Genomic DNA, 24,977 nt, shown 5'->3' with positions numbered 1-24,977 from the left:
TATTTGTTCTTATATTGTGTATTTGGAGAATAAGGACACAAATATAATATGAACTCAATTATACTGGATAATGCTTTAAAAAGATTTTTCAAAATATTAATAGTACTCTTGAGCCCATTAATAACTGAATTCATGACTACCTAATTAGGCTCTGCAGTAATTTTCTTTATCGCATTTGCTCATTACGTTAGTAGAATGAAGGTGATGCTTATTTGTATGTGACCACTTAATATCCACAAGAGGCTTATATAAATTAAATCTGGTGTACAAATGTGTCTTCCTAAACAGATTTTTTCCTTTCCTTTTTCTAGACAATCCCAAAGAGATGACTCGGGTGGCTGTTTTTGTGAGAATTTTGGATGTTAATGACAATGCCCCACAATTTGCTGTGTTCTATGACACTTTTGTATGTGAAAATGCCAGACCAGGACAGGTAAGCACCCATAGAATTTTAAAGTGTAGGAAGATTTTAACAGGGACGTTAAGTATTTTCTTTTCCCAATCTTGAGAGGAGTGAGTGAACAGAGATAAAATCACTCATATAAAGTCCCAGTAGTATGATTAAAAGCAAACAAAAAACAAAACCAAAGGCTGATGTTTTTAGGGTTAAAAATGTTTTAAATAATAGTGTAAACACATTTCATATGTCCTTCGTAAAGTTCTAATGTAATATGAGATTTTACTGTAGCCACAGAAGTTAAAGTGTAAGAAGAAATAACTTCTTAAACTTTCAAAAACAAAAATAAACGAACAAAAGAAAAAATAAATCCTGCTGTGCCATTAGATAAATATTGGTAACAGCTCACAAGATGGGAAATGAAAGTTGGGGAAAACAGAGACAAATACTTGGGATCATCAAAGCATTCCATCAATATTCCAATTTATGCAAATACGGTTTTGAAGCAGGGCCGCAGAGTTCACTCTTAAGACTTATACTTGCATTTCATCATCTTAGCAACACATAAAGTGCTTCATGACTTCGTTTTCGTCCTTTAAAACATTCTTCCTATACCAGATTTGTTTATAACTCTTTAAGTCTTTTCCTCAGTGGACTCATTTTGTTGTTTGAAGAGCCCCAGCCTGTATGGCTGAAAGAGATGCTCTTAATTGGTTTGAATGCCATCTTCACAGAAGGAAGCTGCATGTTATAAATAATAATTGGGAATCAAATGTGTTTTAGAGAAGCCATCGCGAAACTGTATTGCGTTTTGACATCATTTGATGCTCTTTATAAACATCGATGTGATTGGTACATTTTTATGCAAATTAGATTGTGAAATAGCTCAAATTCTTCCTTCAGAAGATTCTAACAGGAATTCAATAGCCTGTCTATTGTTCGAAATGGTAAAATTGCTGCAATTGGATTCATATTTTTATTTGAAAGTGTTATGGAAATGTTTAATTTGGAATATTTAAAGGACTAAGCGGCTTCCAACCTACTTCTTAATGAAACAGTGTGCCCTAAAAATACAATTCCAAATAGTCCTCTGCTTGGCAGGCTCAGCATATGAGTTGAAGCCTTTTCTCTAGGAGATGAATTACCCACTTTGCAACTGCTGCGTATATTGCTCGCTGTATGGTTATTCTATTTGATTTTCAAGAGATATCTTTTCAGAGCATTTGAGTCATAAATACCCATTCCCAAATGTATTCAAAATACACAAAATAAGGGATTGTGTTTGTTTATTTTTCTTATGCCTTTTTTCTTTTAACCTATATCTGGCTCAGTAATTTCATATTTTTTGAACTTTTAAAAACAAGTTGGTATATTGAGGGAAAATAATCAAATCAAAGTTGATTTTAATTTTAAAAAGTAGTCTATTTTGACAAATTTGACAAGAAGAACATGATTAATAATTTTTGTCTAATTGGCAGCATGTGCAAAAGCCTCCCATAGTAGTTATTTTTAATAAGACTCGTTTGTTAGATGTCATTTTGGTCTCATATGCTGAAAAATTGTTGCTTGAACTGAACTGTAATATACTCACTGATGGAATTCTAGGTTATGACATCCTAGCAGGCAAAAACAAAATAGTTATTTGATAAAGTCCTTCTTCACTGAGCCTTTCTTGAAATTAATTTGTTAGGTCTGTCTTCCCTCCTTCCGGGGAAATAGGAGCTTTCTGGAACTTCTGAGTGTGCTTTAGTTATTTATAGAGTAGTTTGGTCCACCCAGTATTCCTCTGAATTAAGTGCTCTTTAAGAGCAGCACTTAGAACAACATAAAACTTAATTCTGATTCATTTGGTGTGTGGACTCAATGAGACAGAAATAAAGCTAATTGCCACCCTCTCCACCTTTCTTGCCTTTTCCCTGGCCTAAGGGTAGAAGATTTTCCCGCGGGGGAAAGGGATGCAATTTACAAGTGATGTAGTATGAATAGTCCTGTCTTATGCTTGAACTAGGCAACTAGACTCCCATCTTTTCCATCTCAGACAGAGTCAAGGGACCTTGGGAAAGGGCAGAAGAGAGGACTGGCTATTTCTCTTTTCTTCCATTTTCTCTCACACAGGCTTTACTCCTTTAGTCAATAAAATATATTTTAATAATTTTTAATTTCTATGAGAGGGCAATAGCATTTCAGTCTCACAAGAGATTTCCCAGGGAGTCTCTCCAGGGAGACAGGCTGCTTATATTTACCCATTGATAGTATCTAAGCTCCAGGCCCTTATCAACCCCCAAAATCTTATTACATATTTTCCATAGAACAGTGTTTAGTTACTTCCCTAACAACTAAAAAGGGTGCTTTTTTACCAGAGCAAAGGGAATTTTCGCATCAGTGGAAACTACTAGTCTTTTCACCGAAAAAACTAAAATGTTAAAACTCAGTGACCAGTTTTCTAACTAAACATCTTAAAATCCATTTGTCATCCCAAACTTCATTATCTTATCCCTGAAACACCCTTCAAGTTCATTTAAGATTATTTTAGAATAGCTCAGTGAACATGCAAACCAATTATATAATTGCTAAGGAGATAAAATATAAATGACTTGTCTGTGTCTAGTTTTCATATGCTCAAAATGGATACTGGACATCACCTTTTTTTTTTTTTCCTAACTGTGGCAACTTCTTTTATTGGCAGTGGGTCAAAATGAATTTGTCTCTAGTCGAAATAAAATAGTGAGGTCTTATAGGGAGAGACAGGAGAAACAGTTTTGCCTCCTTCTTGTTGCCATCTTCTGATTTCTATTGCAACTCTTCATGGTACAAATACCGAAATAAAATGTGACTTTTTAATGTATGACTGGAAATGCAAAGGAAGACTGTATTAAAAGGTAAATGCTGAATATGGGGAAGTTGAATGCTAGAAGCCAAGTTATATCTCAAAGGGAAAAAAAATCTATCTTGTAAAGGAAGTAAGTGTCTCCATCTGCATAGAGAAGTCTTCTGGTCATAAAAGTATGTTTTGATATGATATTGATTTGCAGCATGACATTCTATTTTGTCTGCATTGTTAAATGAGTTTACTTATTCTCTTTATAACATTTAATGAAGATACATTAGCAAATTGCTGAAGTATTGCTACCATATACAGTGCTACTCTCTTTTATTAAAATAATACATCTTAATTGAGAATTTTTATGTAAACCTTTATAATTTCTTATAGTTATATGTAAAGATGTGGCCATTTCATTCTCTGAACTGTGTTATTTTGTCCATAAAAATGAACTGGAATTGTAATTTGTAATCACAGTTGCAAATGTAAATTTATTATGAGACATTGTAGTTTTTATTTTAAAAGACCATTAGCTCTACTTTTACATTTCTATAATTTTTATGCATCTGTATGTGAGTTAATATATTAATATTGATATATATAAACATAAGAATTTCTATTAGTCTACTATCTTTCTTGATATGTTATTTCTTTTATGCCATTTTTTCCTCTTCAACTTATTTCTATAAATCACTATTTGAAAATAAAATATTTTAGACTGCTCCACAAACGAGTCAGTCAAGAAATATATTTGTAACTGAATAGATACATCTTAAAGGGTATTAGTTAAAATTATTTTAACATTTTTCTCTTGAATTCCTTTATATATATACCACCTTTTGGTTTTTGATTGAATGGATAAGCCATTAGCCATAAATTCTTGCTTATATTTAATCTTAAATAACCACTAAAATTTCATAAAGTTAGATTTTTAAATATATATTTTAAATTATTTAAAGTTTTAAATGATTGTTTTGCTACTTATTTATAGACGATAAACATTTATCTTTGTTTGGTCCAATTATGTTTCTTGTATCATTTTGAAATAAATGATTAAGGAGTACCGCAACTTTATCACATTTTAATTTTTTTTTTTTTTTTTGCTGTACGCGGGCCTCTCACTGTTGTGGCCTCTCCCATTGCGGAGCACAGGCTCCGGACGCACAGGCTCAGCGACCATGGCTCACGGGCCCAGCCGCTCCGCGGCATGTGGGATCTTCCCGGACCGGGGCACGAACCCGTGTCCCCTGCATTGGCAGGCGGACTCTCAACCACTGTGCCACCAAAGAAGCCCCACATTTAAGTTTTTATAGAACACTTTAAAAGAAAAATAATTTAATATGGAATACTTAAAATATTTCCTTAATTTTTTCTAATTATTTTATATAGTGTTTTAAACTTAAAAATCCTTTCTAAATTAATAAAACATCAGTAACAAATATTTACATTAAATATCCAGACAATATTAAATTGAGTTAATGCAGTAAAAAATATATTCCTTTCAGTTAAACATAAATTTGACCATTTACTAGGCATTGAAACACATATTTAACAACTTCTGAAATCTTTTTGCAAAATTAAAATATGCAAAAATACATAAGATGGTATTGTATAAATAAGTTAAGGACAAAATGGATATATATGCAAAAAATACATAGCTATCTGTTACATATATATTTGTATAATATTAATTAATTGTATAATATGTTCAAAGCAGTCATCTGTTTATAGTATAAGGTGTTAAATTTTCTACTTTGTTACTAGATAGCTACTTATATTCTCTTACCCTAAAATAAATCAGAGTTGACCTTTTTAAAATAACCAATCCCTATAGTATTATATGTATATGTTAAATTTAAAAATATATAATTCTGTTGACAGTGCAAATGAAGTGAACAGTTACTGTTAAAGTAGATAATACTGTAATGCTTGTCTTTCCTTTATAAAGTTATATGTAATTGTCTATAAAATCTCTACATTCTTTGAATAGTTTTCACTTTACTTTTAATGAAGAGGAAAGCCCTAATCACAATAATTTTCTAAATTTTCCTACATTAGATACATTTATCTTCTAGATAAATGTTTAAATATACATGAAATACTTACTTATTTCAAATGCTATATCTAATAAAACTGTAAAGAATACAATGTTACTATTTATTATTTTAATTATAATTAAATTTAATTGATTTAGTATTAAATTAATTACTAGTGGGAGGGAGAGAGAGACTTTGTTTAAATCTAAGTAATAATAAAAAGATGGAATAACTCAAACAAAGGTACATGCACAAGGAAGAAAATCAATTGTCCTTTAAAACATGTTAGACAAAATTGGATATTAAAAAATTACATATTATAAAGCAGATTCTACCCATGGAAGTTTGATAAATATACATTTTTCTCTTTTCTGCAGCTAATACAGACTATAAGTGCAGTAGACAAAGATGATCCTTTAGGTGGACAAAAATTTTTCTTCAGTTTAGCAGCTGTCAATCCAAACTTCACAGTACAAGACAATGAAGGTAAATTTTAGAACGTGTTCATTATGATTTAAGGTGACATTAACAAGAAATTTTCCCCGAAGTAACAATAACCACATACATGATATATTCATTTATAGATCTGTGTTACAAAATTTTGGTTTCATTATATTTTTAATGCGCTATTATGGTAATTTCTTAACAGTGGTTACTTTCTTGAATTTTAAGATTATAAAATATGTGAAAGAAGACTCTATATGGGTTCTAATGCAAAGACTGAATCTTGCAAACATTAGAAAGGCCGGAATAATCAGTTCCTATAACAAAATAGTAGGACACACAGAGAAATGAATGGCTCAATGAGACTCTTGTGTAAACTACAGTGAGATTTAGCAGCAGCAGATTCACCAAAGCCAAAAAGGCATAGAAGAGACAAAGAAAAAATAAAAGTAGCCACATTAGCCTATGAGGGGATTGGGTGCAAAAACATAGTTTCAATGGCAAGATGCACTATTCTGCTGTGCAACATATGAATCTTATAATGTCTCTGTGATCAAAAATACTAAACATATTTCTTGCATTCTCAAAAAAAGCAGAAACATATTTTTGAGGAAAAATACAAAAATAGGTCACTATTTTCAAAAAGTCAAACAACTTTATTCTTTAGAAAATATGTATGGTAATTATTCTAGGCTAAACAAAAGTATGTAATCAGAGTTTTCTGTCTTCAACAAATTTATGTTAAAACTAATTATATAAGGTAGTTTTTGGTAAAATGGCATACTTGTTTTAGAGCTGCTATAAATGTAATTATTCTTAAAATAAATCTAATAACTACTTTGGCATATTTACAATATCTTCCTAACTGTGTATGTACACTGGCAGAGCCAGGTTGCTATAGCATATCTAGGTGGATTTCAGAATGTCAGAAAGCAGTTTAAGATAATGGATAGTTTTACACTGAGCAACTACTACTTGAGATATTTGATATAGTACGATCTTTGCACAAATCAGCTGAAGGGAGGCATCGGTTGGTAACATCTATTTACTAAATCTGAGCTTCTGAAATGTCTATCTTTTCTGTCCCTCTGGACACCTAAAATAATTGTGATTAGAAATATTAACGTAGAATTGACAAATAAAATACAAAATGCCCAATATCAGATGTAATATCTGAATATCAGAAAAGGACCCATCATTTTAATTCGCTGAATCTGGTAACCTAAACATAGAATTTAGACAGGACATTCTTAGTACTGAGCTGAAATATTGTATTGTATTGTACCACTTTCTAATTGTATTTTAATTTGTTTTATGTTCTTGTTAAACTGAGCCCCGGATCTCAACAAGCCACCTCTCAATTTTAAAAAGTAATAGAGACTTGAAATAGTACCATCTTATCACCGCACTTCACAGTTACTGGGGAAACAACTCAAGGCTAATCTTAATTAATTTTTGATAAATAGTAGCAATTTCCTATACTGGGTAGAGTTCCTGATCCTACATAAGTTACTCAAAGCAAGGACGGAAGCCATATGAATACAAACCTGAACATACACTAAATAGAATACCAGTAAAGTCTGATGGAATATTTGATCTAATCTTTCATAAATTCTGTTATTGGGTGAATTTTGAAAGAAATTCCAATGACATAGACATCACCTTAAAGTTGACCTTCTTGAGAAAATACCCTTGCATTTGTCTATATGTTCATCTTAAAAATCTTTAATTCTACATCTTTCTTAAAATACGTTTCCTGCTTCTGTGATACCACAGTTGGTATCACATTGTTAAAGATGCCTCAGTTTTCACTAACTTACAGGTCAAAAGCATTATTATATGATGACTTTCTGAATATTTAATAAAATGATTCAAACAGAATTGTTAGTTTAGGGTAAAACTTCTTTTGGCTCTTCAATGTATCAAAGCTATTGCAGGCAAAATTAAGATTTAGAAATTTTTGAAAAGTTAAAAGTAAGGCAAGAAGATTCTGAAAATACCCGTATGCATGTAAATGTTTGTTTTAGTGTAGGTCTGAGAAAGGAAGAATTGTATCCTAATACTTCTTGGAAGAAAAGTCAGAATTGCAACATTATCAGGATTACATTTTATTTTTTAAATTTGCTTATGCACATCTTCTATTTTGCTAATTTACTATTCTAGGTTATGTGGTAGTTAACTGATATACTAAGATTTAACTTCTTGCTAAAATTTAGGAAATGATTACTTTATGTTCAACCACTATACCTGCAAAAAGATTGTCATTTTCTTTTCTTTTTTTAAAATTTTGCTACCCTGTTGGTTTGATTTAGCAATTGCCTAACTCACTCCCTTCCCTACATTGGCATTTTAAGCATCCTTATGGGATTGGCTAAACAAGACCCAGCACATTGGACAAACAGAATAGGAAATTATCATCCAAGTATATATTGATTTTACTTTTCAATATCATTATATAGATGCACAACCCACATTTAAGGATACTGGGTGAGTTATTGGATAAAGGAAATATCAGTAGCAATATACTAGGTAAGAGGATGCTAGCCTTGATTAAGTCCCTACTTCTTTCTGTGTGTCTGTTAGGCACTCCACATTAGTGTCTTCCACCAATACTTTGAGTTACACACTGTATTCATTTTAATGGGTGGAAATCAAAGTTCAAAAATATTAAGTAACTTGCTGACTGTTCTTCATACATCGGGACTCTTGAAGGTTTTTGAATGCTTAATTGATTTTAAAAGTACAACTATAGTTAAAATTTACCCAATCATATTTTTCTTCATGAATATTGGATTAATGTGTGTTTTGTGTATGTGCACACACATACATTTGTAAATAAAAAACATTTACTATAATTTTTTCTTTGGTATGCGTAATATTTATATTTTTCGAAAACTGTGATAAACAATATGCTACCATCTCTATAGTCTTGATAAATGATTCACTTATAAAAAATCACCATTTTGAAAGCATCTGAAAATTAGTTAAAAATCTAATAAGTAATAATGGTATTAGATTATTCAAACTGTCTTATTTATCTTATCTATATTTGAATTGCCTTGTATATATTTGATAGGGAAATTGACATCAATTTTGTATTTTACACAAACAACTCTTTATTTTTGTGTCAAACCATGGTGATCAGGATGAGACAAATGTATTGTCCCCAAAGCCATTTGTAATATGTTAAAATTTATTTTAGATAATACTGCCAGAATTTTAACCAGAAAAAATGGCTTCAGTAGACATGAAATAAGCACCTATCTCTTGCCTGTGGTGATATCGGACAACGATTACCCGATTCAGAGCAGCACTGGCACACTCACCATCAGAGTGTGCTCATGTGACAGCCAGGGCAACATGCAGTCCTGCAGCGCTGAGGCCCTGCTTCTTCCCGCCGGCCTCAGCACAGGGGCCTTGGTCGCCATTCTCCTCTGCATCATTATTCTGCTGGGTAAGAAACTGTGATTATTTCCTAGATGGCTTACTTCACTGTGTTTGTAAGTGGAAATGTTACTATTAAAATACTTCCCCTAAAACTAACCCCCAAATTTAAGACAGACATCAATTAACAGTGGAATGTTGTTTGTATTAAAATATTTTATCTGATCAGACAGAGTCATTACCTTCCCTTTTTAAATAATGAAACTGAAAGTTAGAGATGTTCTAAACGTTTTCCAAGGTTACACAATTTCTGAGTGGCTGAGCTAAGGCAAGGCACCTTGCTGTCAGTCTTTATACGTAGTTTTTCAGTAAATCTAAAGTATTTCCACTGTTTTTGGTTCTTATTACAGCTGGACAATGGCCTCACTATCTTACCTCTTCACTTATATAATGTTAACATAGCCCTTTACCTCGTTCACTTGTCCCTAAAACAATACTTGATTTTATAACCCAGAACAAATTGCTTTTTAACTGCTTTTGAGTTAAAAATCAGATTGTTTACTCTCCAGTTGCATTATCTTAAAACTATTGGGAGTATTCTTGTGACTCTGTATCTGATATTTTAAGAAGCAGTGAAATGAACTGGGATTTTGAAGCCAATCTTAGTAAGTTTCATTATCCTCATTATTAACACATTTTTTACTGGCTAAGATCCTTTAGCTGATCATAAGCAATCTGAGGTTTAAAATCGTTACATCACAAGTTTATGTGTGTGCACAAATCATGAATTTAGCCAAAAGAAAAGGTCACATTTTCTCAAAAACTTGAAGAATAAACATTTTCTTTCTCTTGGTGGTGGCCTATTTATTTTTTAATCAGTTTGAAGGTCAAGAACAGTTGTCAATGGATTAAAACTTTCTTTTTTGTTGCATTAATAAAAGTCCTGGGCATCCCGGGTTCTTGCCCCGGTCCGGGAAGAACCCACATGCCGCGGATCGGCTGGGCCCGTGAGCCATGGCTGCTGAGCCTGTGCGTCCGGAGCCTGTGCTCCACAACCGGAGAGGCCACAACAGTGAGAGGCCCGCGTACAGCTAAAAAAAAAAAAAAAAAAAAAAAAAAAAAAGTCCCTTGTCTGCCCTTTCGCACAAGCTTGAGGGCAAGAAGTCTTACTGTTCTGAGTTAATAAAACAGGAAACATAACTTAATACCACTTTACATAATAACATAATTGCCTTCATTCAGGCTGCTGTAACAAAATATCATAGACTAGTAGCTTAAACCACAGAAATTTATTTCTCACAGTCTGGAGACAAGATCAAGGCACTGGTGGATTTCATGTTTCGCAAGGGCATACTTCCTATTTCACAGACGGCTGTCTTCTCTTGTATCCTCAAGGGGCAGAAAGCAATCCTCTCTCCTGTGTCATGTCAAGAGAGCACTAATCCCATTCATGAGGGTTCCACCTCCATGACCTAATTACTTCCCCAAGACTCCACTTCCACATACCATCACATTGGGAATTTATTTAGGCTTTAGCATATGAATTTTTAGGGGACACATTCAGTCAAGATCAGTAATAAATCCCATATCCTTTAAATGTTTGTTCTAATGAGGCTAAATAAATATAGATATTTCTTCATACATATACCTGGTAAGATATTTTCCCTTCCTTTCCTCATCTAACTGAATTCACATCTGTTTCTCTAAATCATCATTTTTAAAGGATTATGACCAAAATGTTTGGGGATAAAGAATGAGGGTGGGAAACTAATACAACCAGAGGGAAAATGATTTTAGCTTTCTCCTATCTTTTATGCTATTACTATTATTATGATTACTAAAATAATAAGTGTATTATTATTATTACTGATACCTTCCCATGGAAGTAGGGAAATGTCCTGTCTGAATGATATACATTTCTACTTGTGGATCTATACTCATTAAGATACATATAGCTGAAATTCATACATAATTTTTGTAGTTAATTCAGTGTAGTAATTTGAATTTACTCTTTGCCATCATGTGATCCAGCAATTTTTTTTTTGATCTCATGAGTGATATATATTTCCATGGAAAACCTCATAAATTTCTAAACTAATAATGTCTAAATAATGTGATCTGTTTTTCCCAGTAATTAAGGCCTTCTAGTAACAATGTAAGGAAAAAAAAAATATGTAAGTCCATCCGCAAAGCTATTTAACAGATATGGATACTCCATATCTTGTGAAGAAAGCTGCCTTTTTAATATTGCATAAGGATGTAAAAATATGGGCATATTTTTGCCCTTCTTCATTGTTTTATTTGAAGCTGAATTTGATTTGTGTCTATTTTTTAAACAACATCTTATGTCACTATTTAATGCAAAGTATAAATAACGTCTGTATAATCAGGAGCTATCTTTAAACAGTTCTTAGAAAAATAGATAAAATAAGTCACTGTATTTGAAAAAACCTTTCACATTGCTTTAAAAGTAAATTAGAACCACTGTTCTTAAACTCTAGCCATCCTGGCTAAATCCTTCAACACTCCCCTCTCCTCTCACGCCTCCCCCTCCCCACAAGCCCTGCAAAAAAAAAAAAAAATTATGAAAATTAACCCTAAATTCTAACCAGTTCCAGAAAACCTAAATAACAAACTCGTTTATAGTACTTCCACTCGTTATTTATTAATATGTGTTTCAGATGGACCTCTAATGAATCTTTTTTCTTTTTTCAAGTTATAGTAGTACTGTTTGCAGCTCTGAAAAGACAGCGGAAAAAAGAGCCTCTGATCTTGTCTAAAGAAGATATCAGAGACAACATTGTGAGCTATAACGATGAAGGTGGCGGAGAGGAGGACACCCAGGCCTTTGATATCGGCACCCTGAGGAATCCTGCAGCTATCGAGGAAAAAAAACTGCGGCGAGATATTATTCCGGAAACTTTATTTATCCCACGGAGGACTCCGACAGCTCCGGATAACACGGATGTCCGGGATTTCATTAATGAAAGGCTAAAAGAGCACGATCTGGATCCCACCGCACCGCCCTACGACTCACTTGCAACGTATGCCTACGAAGGAAACGATTCCATCGCGGAATCTCTGAGTTCTTTAGAATCAGGTACCACTGACGGAGACCAAAACTACGATTACCTCCGAGAATGGGGGCCTCGGTTTAATAAGCTGGCGGAAATGTACGGTGGCGGGGAAAGTGACAAAGACTCCTAACCTAGGATATATGTTCTGCTCAAGCAAGAGGAAGTAACTTTACCGACACCGTCTCCACTTCACAATATTTGATATTCAGGAAAATTTTCCTGCCACTCAGCACAATTTTTTTTCCCATTTCCTTTTTAATTTGTTCATTAATTACATTAATTCTTCCCTGTAGGATGTCTCATGGAATATATACGACATTTTATTTAATCACTTCCAAGAGCCAAAGCTATGGAAATTCAGTGTTGTCCTTCTTAGGAAATAAAAGATAATTTCAGAAACATGAACAGGATAGTTCTCCCTTAAGCAGCCTCACAAACAAGCCGCTTCCGTTTCTTAAAGGTGAAGAAAAAATTTAAGGTATATCCTGTTCTGTATGTTAAATTAAAAAAAAAAATGTACATGTGGTGTTAGTAGGTGTGATATGCAACCTGGTATACAAACGTTTGTGCAATTTCATTTCATCAAATTCTATCTGCTAATGTTTTATATTTATATTTTTGTATTTATTTTTTAAAAAAATAAACCAGTTTTTACAACTACCTTGTCTCTAGCTTCTTTTTTCTCTAGGGAGAAAAAGTTTCTCCACAGACTAAATATCTTTGTACAAAATTCCACTGAATACAGGTAAGAACACAAAATCATTATCATTACTATTGAGAGCTCTAACCAAATTAATATGATTTAGGGAAGAATTATTTTTCCAATGAGTCTTGCTATGCTGTGATATGTGAAAAACTCTTCACATTAAGAGTGATAGTCATTTACAGATCACCTAAAAATTTACCATATAAGCAAATGTAAAACATGACCAGCCTTATGCTAAATATCGCCAAACACCAGCAATGCAGTAATTTCATTTTGTCTTTATTCACTAAAATAACATCTGAAAGAATAAAACGTTTTCTTTTTTTGTATGGCATTTGTGCTATTCAGGTTTATGGGCAATAATAGTTCAGACAGATTTCATACTGAAATAATCTTTTAATGGAAAATAGGCTTACCTCCCATGGTGACTTTGAAATGCCTAGTAATGACAGTAATAATGCTGAATATTCCATTAAGATACAGCAGTGGAATTATGTAATGTTTCCCAAAATGCATTACATATTGCATATTGGTAACAAAGTCTGTTTTTCTGTCAATGAATGTTTCAATAGAAAGGAATAAAAAAGTACTGGCAGTTAATTATCCAGAGTTCCTGAGATTCAGGGAAGTCAACTGCCACTAACTGATGCCTCTTTTCTCAAGATCCAAACATGATTTATTCATAAATGGAGCACTTTGTTGGGCCTACACTAGGAAGTCACATTCCCTGCTGAGTTTATCGCAAACAATACCAAAGATTTGTGTACTTTCCAATTAGTGAAAATGGTATTCTCTTGGAGTGAGTCAGAGGGCAATATTGACATATCCTTAATGCAGAATTAATTATTTCAATCTTCTTGAATGCTTTTTGTTCCCCAGCTTCCAGGCTGCAAGACACATATCCCTCTGACCACAGACATTTAAGTTTGCATAGTAATCTAGTCACGAAAGAAAAACAACCCATGTGGTCTAATTAAAATTACAGTCACGTTACAAGGCTGACACATCAGACCACAGTATAACCTAATTTGGTCAACTTCCTATATTCCAAGAAACCATGCACCCACCCAAAAGATTGAGAAAACCCTCAGTATGCTAGAAGGTTTATTTATTCAAATAAAATCATCAACAAATGGAAAAGATAAAAGAAGGTATATCTCACGAGCATTTCACATTAGTTATGATTCAAGCTATAATATTCGGGCTTCCCTGGTGGCGCAGTGGTTGAGAATCCGCCTGCCGATGCAGGGGACACGGGCTCGTGCCCCGGTCCGGGAAGATCCCACATGCCGCGGAGCGGCTGGGCCCGTGAGCCATGGTCGCTGAGCCTGCGCGTCCGGAGCCTGTGCTCTGCAACGGGAGAGGCCACAACTGAGAGGCCCGCGTACCGCAAAAAAACAAACAAACAACAAAAAAAACTATAATATTCATTTGAGCAAAAATTAGTTAAAAATTTTCTAGCATTAGTTATTAATATTAGATGTCAGTAATTGGAATTCTTATTTAAATATTTTTAATTATCCTCATACAGATAATTTTAGACTGACATTAACTTGCTCTATCATTTATTTTGTCATCCAACTTTTATATATTTAAAGAATCAGTGAGCTTTTGCATTATTCAAATCAGGTTTCCAAAAATTCTCCTTAAAGAGATTGATTAGCAGGCTTCTTTGGCAATATAAAATCTATTTTGTACAGATACCATTTTTCAGAGTACTGAAACAGTCCTTGGTATCAGATATCCTAATATTTTTTGATAATGAAGGTGATATGTTATATAATTAATTTTTTGGAGATCCTGAAATTAAAAATACACCTATAAGGACCTGCTCAGACTGTAAGTTTCCCTTACATTATACTCTCCCAAAAGCAGGCCCAATATATAGATTATTCTATGTCCACAATTTCTTTTATATGTGGAGTGGGGAAAAATGTCACTCAGTAACATGTTGATTTTATCATACAACTATGGGCTTTTCATTTATGCATCCATGTATTCATTTATCAATTATTTTGAGCAGTTATTATAAAAATCAAAGAATATTCTAGATCCTAGAAATGTAATAATAAATCATATATAATTTATATATATGTACGTAATTATTGTATTAGTGACAATGGGGGGGAAAAGGCAAAATAATTACCAAAACTCCCAGAATTTGTAACAAAATACCTAACTTGTACTAACTTTTTAAAGTACAGTGAAAAGAAATTATTCTGCCATCCTTTTTTTATGTTTTTTTTTTCGTTTGTTTTGTGGTACGCGGGCCTCTCCCTGTTGTGGCCTCTCCCGTTGCGGAGCGCAGGCTCCGGACGCGCAGGCTCAGCGGCCATGGCTCACCGGCCCAGCTGCTCCGTGGCATGTGGGATCCTCCCGGCCCGGGTCACGAACCCATATCCCCTGCATCCGCAGGCGGACTCTCAACCACTGCGCCACCAGGGAAGCCACTTTTTTATATTTTAATTATTCAGATAAGGGAAATAAAATGATTTATAAACCTTCGGTCATTAGAAATGGTGATTAAGTTAATCAATTCTCATTGGTTCTATTTTCAATGAACTATCAAAGAACGTTTATATAATGATAAAGTAATGCTCTTAGACTGAGGTTTCTCTGTATATGTTAAGTAGATACTGTCACACAACTACAAGAGTTCCAGACATAAACTATGAGTAATTAGATGTTTAGGATACTCTAAAATAAATAAACTTAAGGTGTAGAATTGAGGCTTAGGGATATCTACATATTTGGGTTCATTTATCAACACATCTACCTAAGTATCTATATATAATGGCTTCACCATGCTTTCACCAGCTGCACCCCCCTCCCTGCTGACAGTGCTGTCCCTGTGCTGCAGCTCCCTGTCCAGTGGCCTTGCACATGGGTGGTTACCCCTGGGCAGTGCTGCAGTACTAGGTAAGCTGCAGCTGCTGGTGGCTGCAAAGGGAACCTCCCTGACTCACATGCTGCCCCTCCAGATCTACTACAAATCTACTACAGATCTATTAGAAATGCCCTCTGTTCCCAAGCTTGAAATAAAGTAGACTGTTGGTGTCCTTTTGCACCTGGCTGCTGGACCTTCCCATTGCTCTGAAAGAGTGCAGGTTTCACCCACAGAGAGGGGTACAGGGCTCCCGCTTGGACATCCTATAAGTTGAAAATAGTGTAAGATAGAAGCATCTAGTTACTTTTGCTGAGGGTGCAGGAGAGAGCCAAGTCTTTCCTTTTTTACTCCAATGTTTTGTTCAACACCAAGACTTTTTTTTTTTTAAGAAGATGTTGGGGGTAGGAGTTTATTAATTAATTTATTTATTTTTGCTGTGTTGGGTCTTCGTTTCTGTGCGAGGGCTTTCTCTAGCTGTGGCAAGTGGAGGCCATTCTTCATCGCGGTGTGCGGGCCTTTCACTATCGCGGCCTCTCTTTTTGCAGAGCACAGGCTCCAGACGCGCAGGCTCAGTAGTTGTGGCTCACGGGCCTAGTTGCTCCGCGGCATGTGGGATCCTCCCAGACCAGGGCTCGAACCCGTGTCCCCTGCATTAGCAGGCAGATTCTCAACCACTGCGCCACCAGGGAGGCCCAACACCAAGACTTTTTAACTGTTGTGACCGTACTATTCCTAGCAAATCCCCCATGCAAGCAACTGGATTCATTTAATCTTTAAAACATACACAGAGGGCTTCCCTGTGGCGCAGTGGTTGAGAGTCCGCCTGCCGATGCAGGGGACACGGGCTCGTGCCCCGGTCCGGGAAGATCCCACATGCCGCGGAGCGGCTGGGCCCGTGAGCCATGGCCGCTGAGCCTGTGCTTCCGGAGCCTGTGCTCCACAATGGCAGAGGCCACAACAGTGAGAGGCCTGCGTACTGGAAAAACAAAAACAAACAAAAAAAGATACACAGAATCCCACCTCTTCTCACCATTTCCATTACCCAACTCAAACCATCAACACCTGTTTTCTCCATTGTTAGGAGCAATTAACTTCCTAACTGGCCTTTCTCTTGCACCTTGCCCTACTTATACTCTACCATCAGCACTGAGGTCAGAGAAATATTTTCAAAACGAATTTCCCATTTGATTGCTCCCTGGTTCTAAACTCTACTTCCTCATTTTACTCAAGAGTAGAAGGCAAACTCCTTATAATATCCTGAAGGCCTGTCCAGAACGCTTTGACCTCTTCTCCCATTTACTCTGCTCCAGCTTCTCACCCTTTGCTGTTCCCCTCTGACTTCATGTGTTTATACTGACCATTCCTTCTATCTCCAGCCATGTCCTTATTTCTTTATAAAATGCTATTTTATAAGTTCTCTATAAAATGCTATTTTAATTACGGTCCACACTGTCCACCTTACTTATAGAATTTCCCTAGACTGACCCGTTGCTCTTACACTGCATTTGTTTTCTCCCTAACACTACTGCAGTTTTAACACGTTATATGACTTATTTGTTTACTATGATTATTTTCTCTCTCCCTCAAATAGAATGTAAGATTCATGAGAGCATGGATTTTGTGTTTTTTCATCGTGATGTCCAATACACAGAATCATGTCATCTGTTTAGGTATTCAACAAACACGTATTGGAAGAATTCATAAATATTGTATTTTGGATTTATCACATATTATACTTAATTTTAAATATGTATGTATACATATTATGCATATGATATTTCTGCTTCTTCCTTTATCCAGATAGTGAACTATTCAAAGTTATAGGAGGTATCTTAGTGATTATTTTGCTCATTTACCAGGAACCATTTTACTTCCAGACTGATATAGTACTTGGGTATTGTTTTAAGAATAAATGTTAATTAGCCAAAAATTATTTTGACTAATTGCTTTAGGAAATTAGAGATATATTCTGAAGGACACACAAATCTGAGAAAGTCAAAACGATGATTTAAACGAAGTTACATAGTAAATGTGCTTAGTATATTTACAAAGTGTTGAAAATTATAAGAGTGGGAATTGACATAAAATAAATACTACAGTCAGAGAATGGTTAACTTTTCAGGTTCTGTTCTGGTGTGGTTGGGGTCTGGGTCATGATGGGAAATTAATATTGCAAAAAGGTCAGATAAAGAGGCAGTTGATCAGGGAAAGTTTTGAGAAAGATTATGATGAAAGGGAACAGAACACCAGAGCCCCAAGGAAGATGCTCCTGCTTCCTTGCCAAAAGGCACTAGGGTTCAATTTTTTTTTTTTGAGGGTTTATTTACTGTTTTAAATATTTATTTTTCTTTTCGTTCTTTTTTTTTTTAAACATCTTTATTGGAGTATAATTGCTTTACAATGGTGTGTTAGTTTCTGCTTTATAACAAAGTGAATCAGCTATACATATCCATATATCCTCATATCTCCTCCCTCTTGCGTCTCCCTCCCACCCTCCTTATCCCACCCGGTGGTCACAAAGCACCGAGCTGATCCCCCTGTGCTATGCGACTGCTTCCCACTAGCTATCTATTTTACATTTGGTAGTATATATTAGTCCATGCCACTCTCTCACTTAGGCCCAGCTTACCCTTCCCCCTCCCCGTGTCCTCAAGTCCATTCTCTACATCTGTGTCTTTATTCCTGTCCTGCCTCTAGGTTCTTCAAAACCATTTCTTTTTTTTTTTTTTAGATGCCATATATATGTGTTAGCATAAGGTATTTGTTTTTCTTTTTCTGACTTATTTCACTCTGTATGACAGACTCTAGGTCCATCCACCTCATTACAAATAAATCAATTTTGTTTCTTTTTATGGCTGAGCAATATTCCATTGTATATATGTACCACATCTTCTTTATCCATTCATCTGTCAATGGACACTTAGGTTGCTTCCATGTCCTGGCTATTGTAAATAGAGCTGCAATGAACATTGTGGTACATGACTCCTTTTGAATTATGGTTTTCTCAGGATATATGCCCAGTAATGGGATTGCTGGGTTGTATGGTAGTTCTATTTTTGGTTTTTTACGGAACCTCCATACTGTTCTCCATAGTGGCTGTCAATTTACATTCCCACCAACAGTGCAGCATTTCACCACACCCTCTCCAGCATTTACTGTTTGTAGATTTTTTCATGATGGCCATTCTGACAGCTGTGAGGTGATACCTCATTGTAGTTTTGATTTGCATTTCTCTAATGACTAGCGATGTTGAGCATCCTTTCATGTGTTTGTTGGCCATCTGTATTTCTTCTTTGGAGAAATGTCTATTTTGGTCTTCTGCCCATTTTTTTATTGGGTTGTTTGTTTTCTTGGTATTGAACTGCATGAGCTGCTTGTAAATTAATCCTTCATCAGTTGCTTCATTTGCAAATATTTTCTCCCATTCTGAGGGTTGTCTTTTTGTCTTGTTTATGCTTTCCTTTGCTGTTCAAAAGCTTTTAAGTTTCATTAGGTCCCATTTGTTTATTTTTGTTTTTATTTCCATTTCTCTAGGAGGTGGGTCCAAAAGAATCTTGCTGTGATTCATGTCATAGAGTGTTCTGCCTATGTTTTCCTCTAAGAGTTTTATAGTGTCTGGCCTTATATTTAGGTCTTTAATCCATTTTGAGTTTATTTTTTTGTATGGTGTTAGGGAGTGTTCTAATTTCATTGTTTTACATATAGCTCTCCAGTTTTCCCAGCACCACTTACTGAAGAGGCTGTCTTTTCTCCATTGTATACTCTTACCTCCTTTATCAAAGATAAGGTAACAATATTTGCATGAGTTTATCTCTGGGCTTTCTATCCTGTTCCATTGATCTATATTTCTGTTTTTGTGCCAGTACCATACTATCTTGATTACTGTAGCTTTGTAGTATAGTCTGAAGTCAGGGAGCCTGATTCCTCCAGCTCCGTTTTTCTTTCTCAAGATTGCTTTGGCTATTTGGAGTCTGTTGTGTTTCATACAAATTGTGAAATTTTTTGTTCTAGTTCTGTGAACAATGCCAATGGTAGTTTGATAGGGATGTATTGAATCTGTAGATTGCTTTGGGTAGTATAGTCATGTTCACAATGTTGATTCTTCCATTCCAAGAACATTGGGGTTCAATGTTTGAATTGATGTCCTTCTTGTATTCTTTTCTTGTTTTCTTCCTTACAGGCTGTGATTACTGGGTATAAAGAGTTTGATGTGTATTTTCTTTTTTTTTAACATCTTTATTGGGGTATAATTGCTTTACAATGGTGTGTTAGTTTCTGCTTTATAACAAAGTGAATCAGTTATACATATACATATGTTCCCATATCTCTTCCCTCTTGCGTCTCCCTCCCTCCCACCCGATGTGTATTTTCTTGATTACTTTTAAAAAGCCTGACTTGTTGAGATTGCCAAATATATGAAGATATTGATATGCAAAGAGAACAGCCTGCATATTTACCTATGCATGGACTCTAGAGACAACCCTTAATCAAGAACCCACAAAAAAAAAAAAAAATGGAAACGAGCTGAGAGAATTGATGTGAATGAGCAAAGATTCTTGGAGCTAAAAGGTACACTGATGGTTAAAAACAACAACAAGGGACTTCTCATTGGCTCAGTGGTTAAGAATCCACCTGCCAATGCAGGTGACAGGGGTTTGACCCCTGGTCCAGGAAGATCCCACATGCTATGCAGCAACCAAGCTCGTGCACCACAGCTACTGAGTCTGTGCTCTAGAGCCTGTGAGCTAAAACTACTGAAGCCCTCGCACCTAGAGCCTGTGCTCTACAACAAGAGAAGCCACTGCAATGAGAAACCTGTGTACCGTGACAAACAGTAGCTCCCACTCACTGCAACTAGAGAAAGCCTGCGTGCAGCAATGAAGACCCAATGCAGACAAAATTAGAAAATAATAAAAATTAAAAAAATAAAAACAGAAGCAAATATGGGCTCAAAAAAAAAGAAAGCCAGCAAAACTATATCTATCTATCTATCTATCTATCTATAATTTATTTTCATCCACTCTAACATTTTTTTATCCGTATTACATTTTGCGTCCAATTTCCCTGAAAATCTCTTTATTTCTTTAATGCTACAAATAAAATACTTACTCCGGTGCTGAGCTAGCTAAGTCATTTGAAGATCTGGAAACCAGCTAAGCAAAAAAAGAGGAGAAAAGGCATGTTTCACAACTCTAATTAGTAAGGGCAAAAACAAAAAAAAGGGCAAATAAAGTTATTTTGTTTAACCTTATTTTCTACTATTATTATAAATGGATTATTTTAAGTTATGAATAAATTAGTAGCACAATGAATATTCTTTATTAAATTAAATGATTTATATAGGAAAGAATTAATGATTAATAAGAGCATAACAGAAAACTGGTAGACACTATGTGAAAGCTCTTTTCCAGCTGTGGAATCATCCTGAATTTGGAACATGACATTTACAACTCCACAGGAAGGATAGCACAGCAACTTCATTCCCAAATTTATCTGAAACCACCTGCACAATGTGAAATATTTAGAAGCATTCTTAAGATTCTTTCCATGATCTTTGCCTCTCTCCTTTTACAGTCAAGAGGATTTTAAATGACTTCTTAATCAATATGTAAAATCTATGCCACTGTGTTACAGTTTACATTTACTTCCATTATCCCCACTATTAATATAGCTTAAATTAAATCTTTCCTAAATGATGTTGTTAATGTCAATGAACCTTTGTGAAAAGCAGCCAGTGATTGACTCTGCTTCTGGAATATTCTACTTTTCTTTTAGAAGAGCAGGACTTTAGCACTACAAAGTTATTTGTTTGAAATTATTATTTATCATTTCCCATCTTTATTGAGATATAATTGATATATAACACTGTATAAGTTTAACGTGTACAACATGATGATATATGTATACACCTTAACTACATAACTTTCATATTTGTTTCTTCAAAGAGTTAAATTTTATTACAGGTAGAATTTGTCTCTGCCTTTGTAATAACTCTGAGCATAGAAAATATTCATTCAAAAGCGTGTAGGTACTTTAGTAGCACCAACATATGGAACATTCTATTGGCAGAGCTATATAATTTAGAGTAAGGCAGCTCCTTAATTTTTAGGTTGCATTTGGTTAAACACTTAAACCTGATAAAATGCTAGTTCCAAACAATGCATTGGACACCTAAGTAGGTATTACATAAATACTTGTTGAGTGATTGATTAATCTTGGCATTCTAATACTTTGTTTTCTAATTTTGGCACTGTGGAAAATTTCAGGTTCCATGCCTTCCTTACCCTCAACCAAAAAGGCAACATGTTTCATTCATATTTGAAAAGGCATATTCTAGAAATGTCATGGTAACCTTTTAAGATGACAGTCTCTGCCTAGGAATTCTTGACAGTAGCTATGCACAATTATGCCAGTTATATTTTGAAACTTTCTTACATCATCTTCCCAAAAGTGATAGCCTGGTAGACAGTTTAGGTGATTGGATGGAAGGATATGCAAACTCGATGCACACTTTTATAAACTTATTTTTGAGATAAGAATAGAAACAGTAAAATTCAATTACTGGTTTATTCATTGTCAAAATGAGTAATTTATTTAAAAGTAATCATATTATGTCTCAATTTCCCTATCTGTGAAACTAATATCTCAATGCTTTATTAACACAAAACATTGAACACAATTAATTTTGTGCCTAGATACTTTCATTAGTATAAATTTTTCAATTTTATTGACAAGTAAAAAAAAATGAAGACAAACACCAAAGTTATTCTCCAAATCACTTAAAATATAATGATGCATCTTTTAAGTAGTAAACATAAGTACCTAAAATATCACTGATTAGCAACATCTTTAATGTGTGTTCTTATACACAGCATGGTAAGGCTATATCTAATTTATGATAATAGTGTTGATTAAGATGATAGAGATGATGATGGTGATGATTATAAGTAACATTTATGTGCCTAATATTCCAGGGTTTGTTCAAAGTCTTACATATACTAATACATTTAATAGTCACAATGACTCTGTAAGGTAAATACTATTATTATCTCCATTTTACATATGAGGAAATACAAGTGAGGATTAAATAAAATTGCCCAAGTTTCTACTCTTTCTTCACAAAGGAGTTCGGAAACACAATTGGCTCAGCTATAAGGTTAATGCTCTTTAACCCAAGCCTACTCCTGGTAAGGATAAAACAACAAATCTTTATATCTCAGGGTTAGTAATGATAGTGAGGAGATCTCTATCAACAGAATTGCTTATAGAGAATGAACTTTTTTTTTTTTTTTTGAGAATGAACTTTTTAATTAAAAAATATGTAGTTGTATTTAAAACACACATTTGGCCTTAACTTCACAGTTGGTACTGGGTTATCATCTAGGTCAGTAGAATTTGTATAATCCTGGTCTCTCAGTTTGGTTGGGGATTGTCTCCTTGGACTCTCTAACGTGAGGGTCATATTGTATAATCTACCCTCTACTGGGCCACGAGTGTGTGGAAGATGGGGAGATGATCAAAATATCAAAATGGTAAAGGGAGCATTTCTCTGGTGAGTGGATGTGAATGATGTCCTCTAATGTCGATGGAATGGGGGTTCCCTTTAAGTACCAACAAGGGAGTCCCTGGATAAGACTGGTCTTAGGTGTGAGGGAGCTGGAGAGCTGAGGGCCAGGAATTAAGCAGTATTAGAGCTTAGTGTAAAGTATCTGTCCATTTGGGGGACCACTTATGGTTTAAAAGCTTGAGGAGCATATCTTTGAGTAAACTGCTATGCTTCTCTGTAAGTCTGGACACTTGGGACCTGTAAGCTAGGTGGAAATTCCACAAGAGTCCATGGTCTAGAGCCCATGACTAAACAGCTTGGGAGGTTAAATGAGTCCCTTGATCTGCATCTACACTATCTGGTGGACCCAAGGGGATGAGCACGCACCTGGTTAAGAAGGAGATTGCGTGATGAGACGCAGCATTTCTGGGGAAAGCCACCAGCAGTAGTCCTCTGTAAGTATCATACCTACTAGCCCCAGCAGAGGGCAGCAGTGGTCAGATAAAATTAATTTGCCTTCCTGAATAGGGTCTGTCACCTAGGGGCACACGTCCCCACCTGGGAGCCTTCCAGAGTCTTATTTGGGAGCGAAGAGGGCAACTATTTACCACCACTTTGGCTAGACCTGTGGTGAGGGGGAATTCGCACCTGTACGCTCCATCTGTGAGTGCTGTCACTCCCCTGTGCTGGGGTGTAATACGGGCCCACCTTACTAGTGTGCATGGCACCTCTGGAGAAATAGTCGTGTGTGGTACTCTAGGAGGTAGCTCATGTGGGGCCTTGGAAAAAGCATGTCGTTTGGATAAGGAGTCGCAATGTTATAATGTGCTTGTTGGCATCTGTGCACAGAGACATGAGTGACTGTAATCAGCCTACGTGAGTCGGCTCTCTCTTTCCAAATGGAAACACCCCACAGAAGCTTTTTTTGAATCATGAAATTATCCATTTGCCTTTGTCCAGACTAGACTGGACGAGCCCACTGGCTACCATCCTGGAGCCAGTAAAAATGTGTGCCCTTGGGAGTCCCATTTTTATGGCCTGTTGTAGAGCCAGGGGCGCTGCCACCAGGTCTGCCAGCTGACCCAAGCCAGGAGAGCCCTCCTGGTCTAGGGATATGCTGCCAGAAGGATGAAATTCTGCCGCCTTCCAGTGGACTGCACCGCATACAATGGGCACTGCCATTCAGGAAGGACACCCACTCTCTTTCCACGCAGTTGGTTCCAAGGGGATCCACAAATTGCTAGAGGGCCCATCACTGGAGGTACCAGTAGCTGCACCTCAGTGTCAGTGGGCAAGAGGCTGAGCATGGGGGCTGCCTCATTTTCTTGCAAGGGAAAGGCCCTTGAAGTCAGTTTAGTCCTTTCCTGAAGGTGCCACATTTCTTTTTAACAGTGAGGCCTCAGAGGCCATGCCAAGACTGCTGGATTGAATCCCTGACTCAAGGACTTTTGTGTGAAGTAGTTCGGACTGTGAGCCCTATGATTCCTCTGTCTCTAAAAGAGCCCAGGAGGCTGCCTACATTTGACATGTGAGTGTCATGTCCCAGGCTGCTGTCTAGGGCAGGCGTTTGGTCCAGGGCCCCATGCTCAGAACCTCAGGTAGAGCCATGCTGAGTCTAGAGACCCCACGGGGTGTTGCAGTGACTCAACTAGGAAGTCTGAGCTGTAGAGGGACTAAAG

The 24,977-nt window shown here is 35.8% G+C and overlaps 1 protein-coding gene across 2 annotated transcripts in view; it reads left to right on the top strand.

The window, feature by feature from the left end:
• Positions 1-12,289, top strand: part of LOC136120680 (cadherin-10) — a 117,734-nt gene extending 105,445 nt beyond the window's left edge. The window contains exons 8-11 of one of the 2 annotated variants that reach the window (XM_065874223.1): positions 312-433; positions 5,632-5,740; positions 8,901-9,152; positions 11,805-12,289. In XM_065874223.1, coding sequence (XP_065730295.1) covers positions 312-433; positions 5,632-5,740; positions 8,901-9,152; positions 11,805-12,289 — 968 coding nt within the window. Of the gene's footprint in view, positions 1-311; positions 434-5,631; positions 5,741-8,900; positions 9,153-11,798 lie in introns of both variants that reach the window. The other variant, XM_065874222.1, reaches the window with a different exon arrangement.
• Positions 12,290-24,977: the final 12,688 nt, after the last annotated feature.

The sequence above is a fragment of the Phocoena phocoena genome, chromosome 3 (genome assembly GCF_963924675.1).
Source record: "Phocoena phocoena chromosome 3, mPhoPho1.1, whole genome shotgun sequence".
Lineage (NCBI taxonomy): Eukaryota > Metazoa > Chordata > Mammalia > Artiodactyla > Phocoenidae > Phocoena > Phocoena phocoena.
This window is presented reverse-complemented; position numbering and strand designations above follow the sequence as displayed.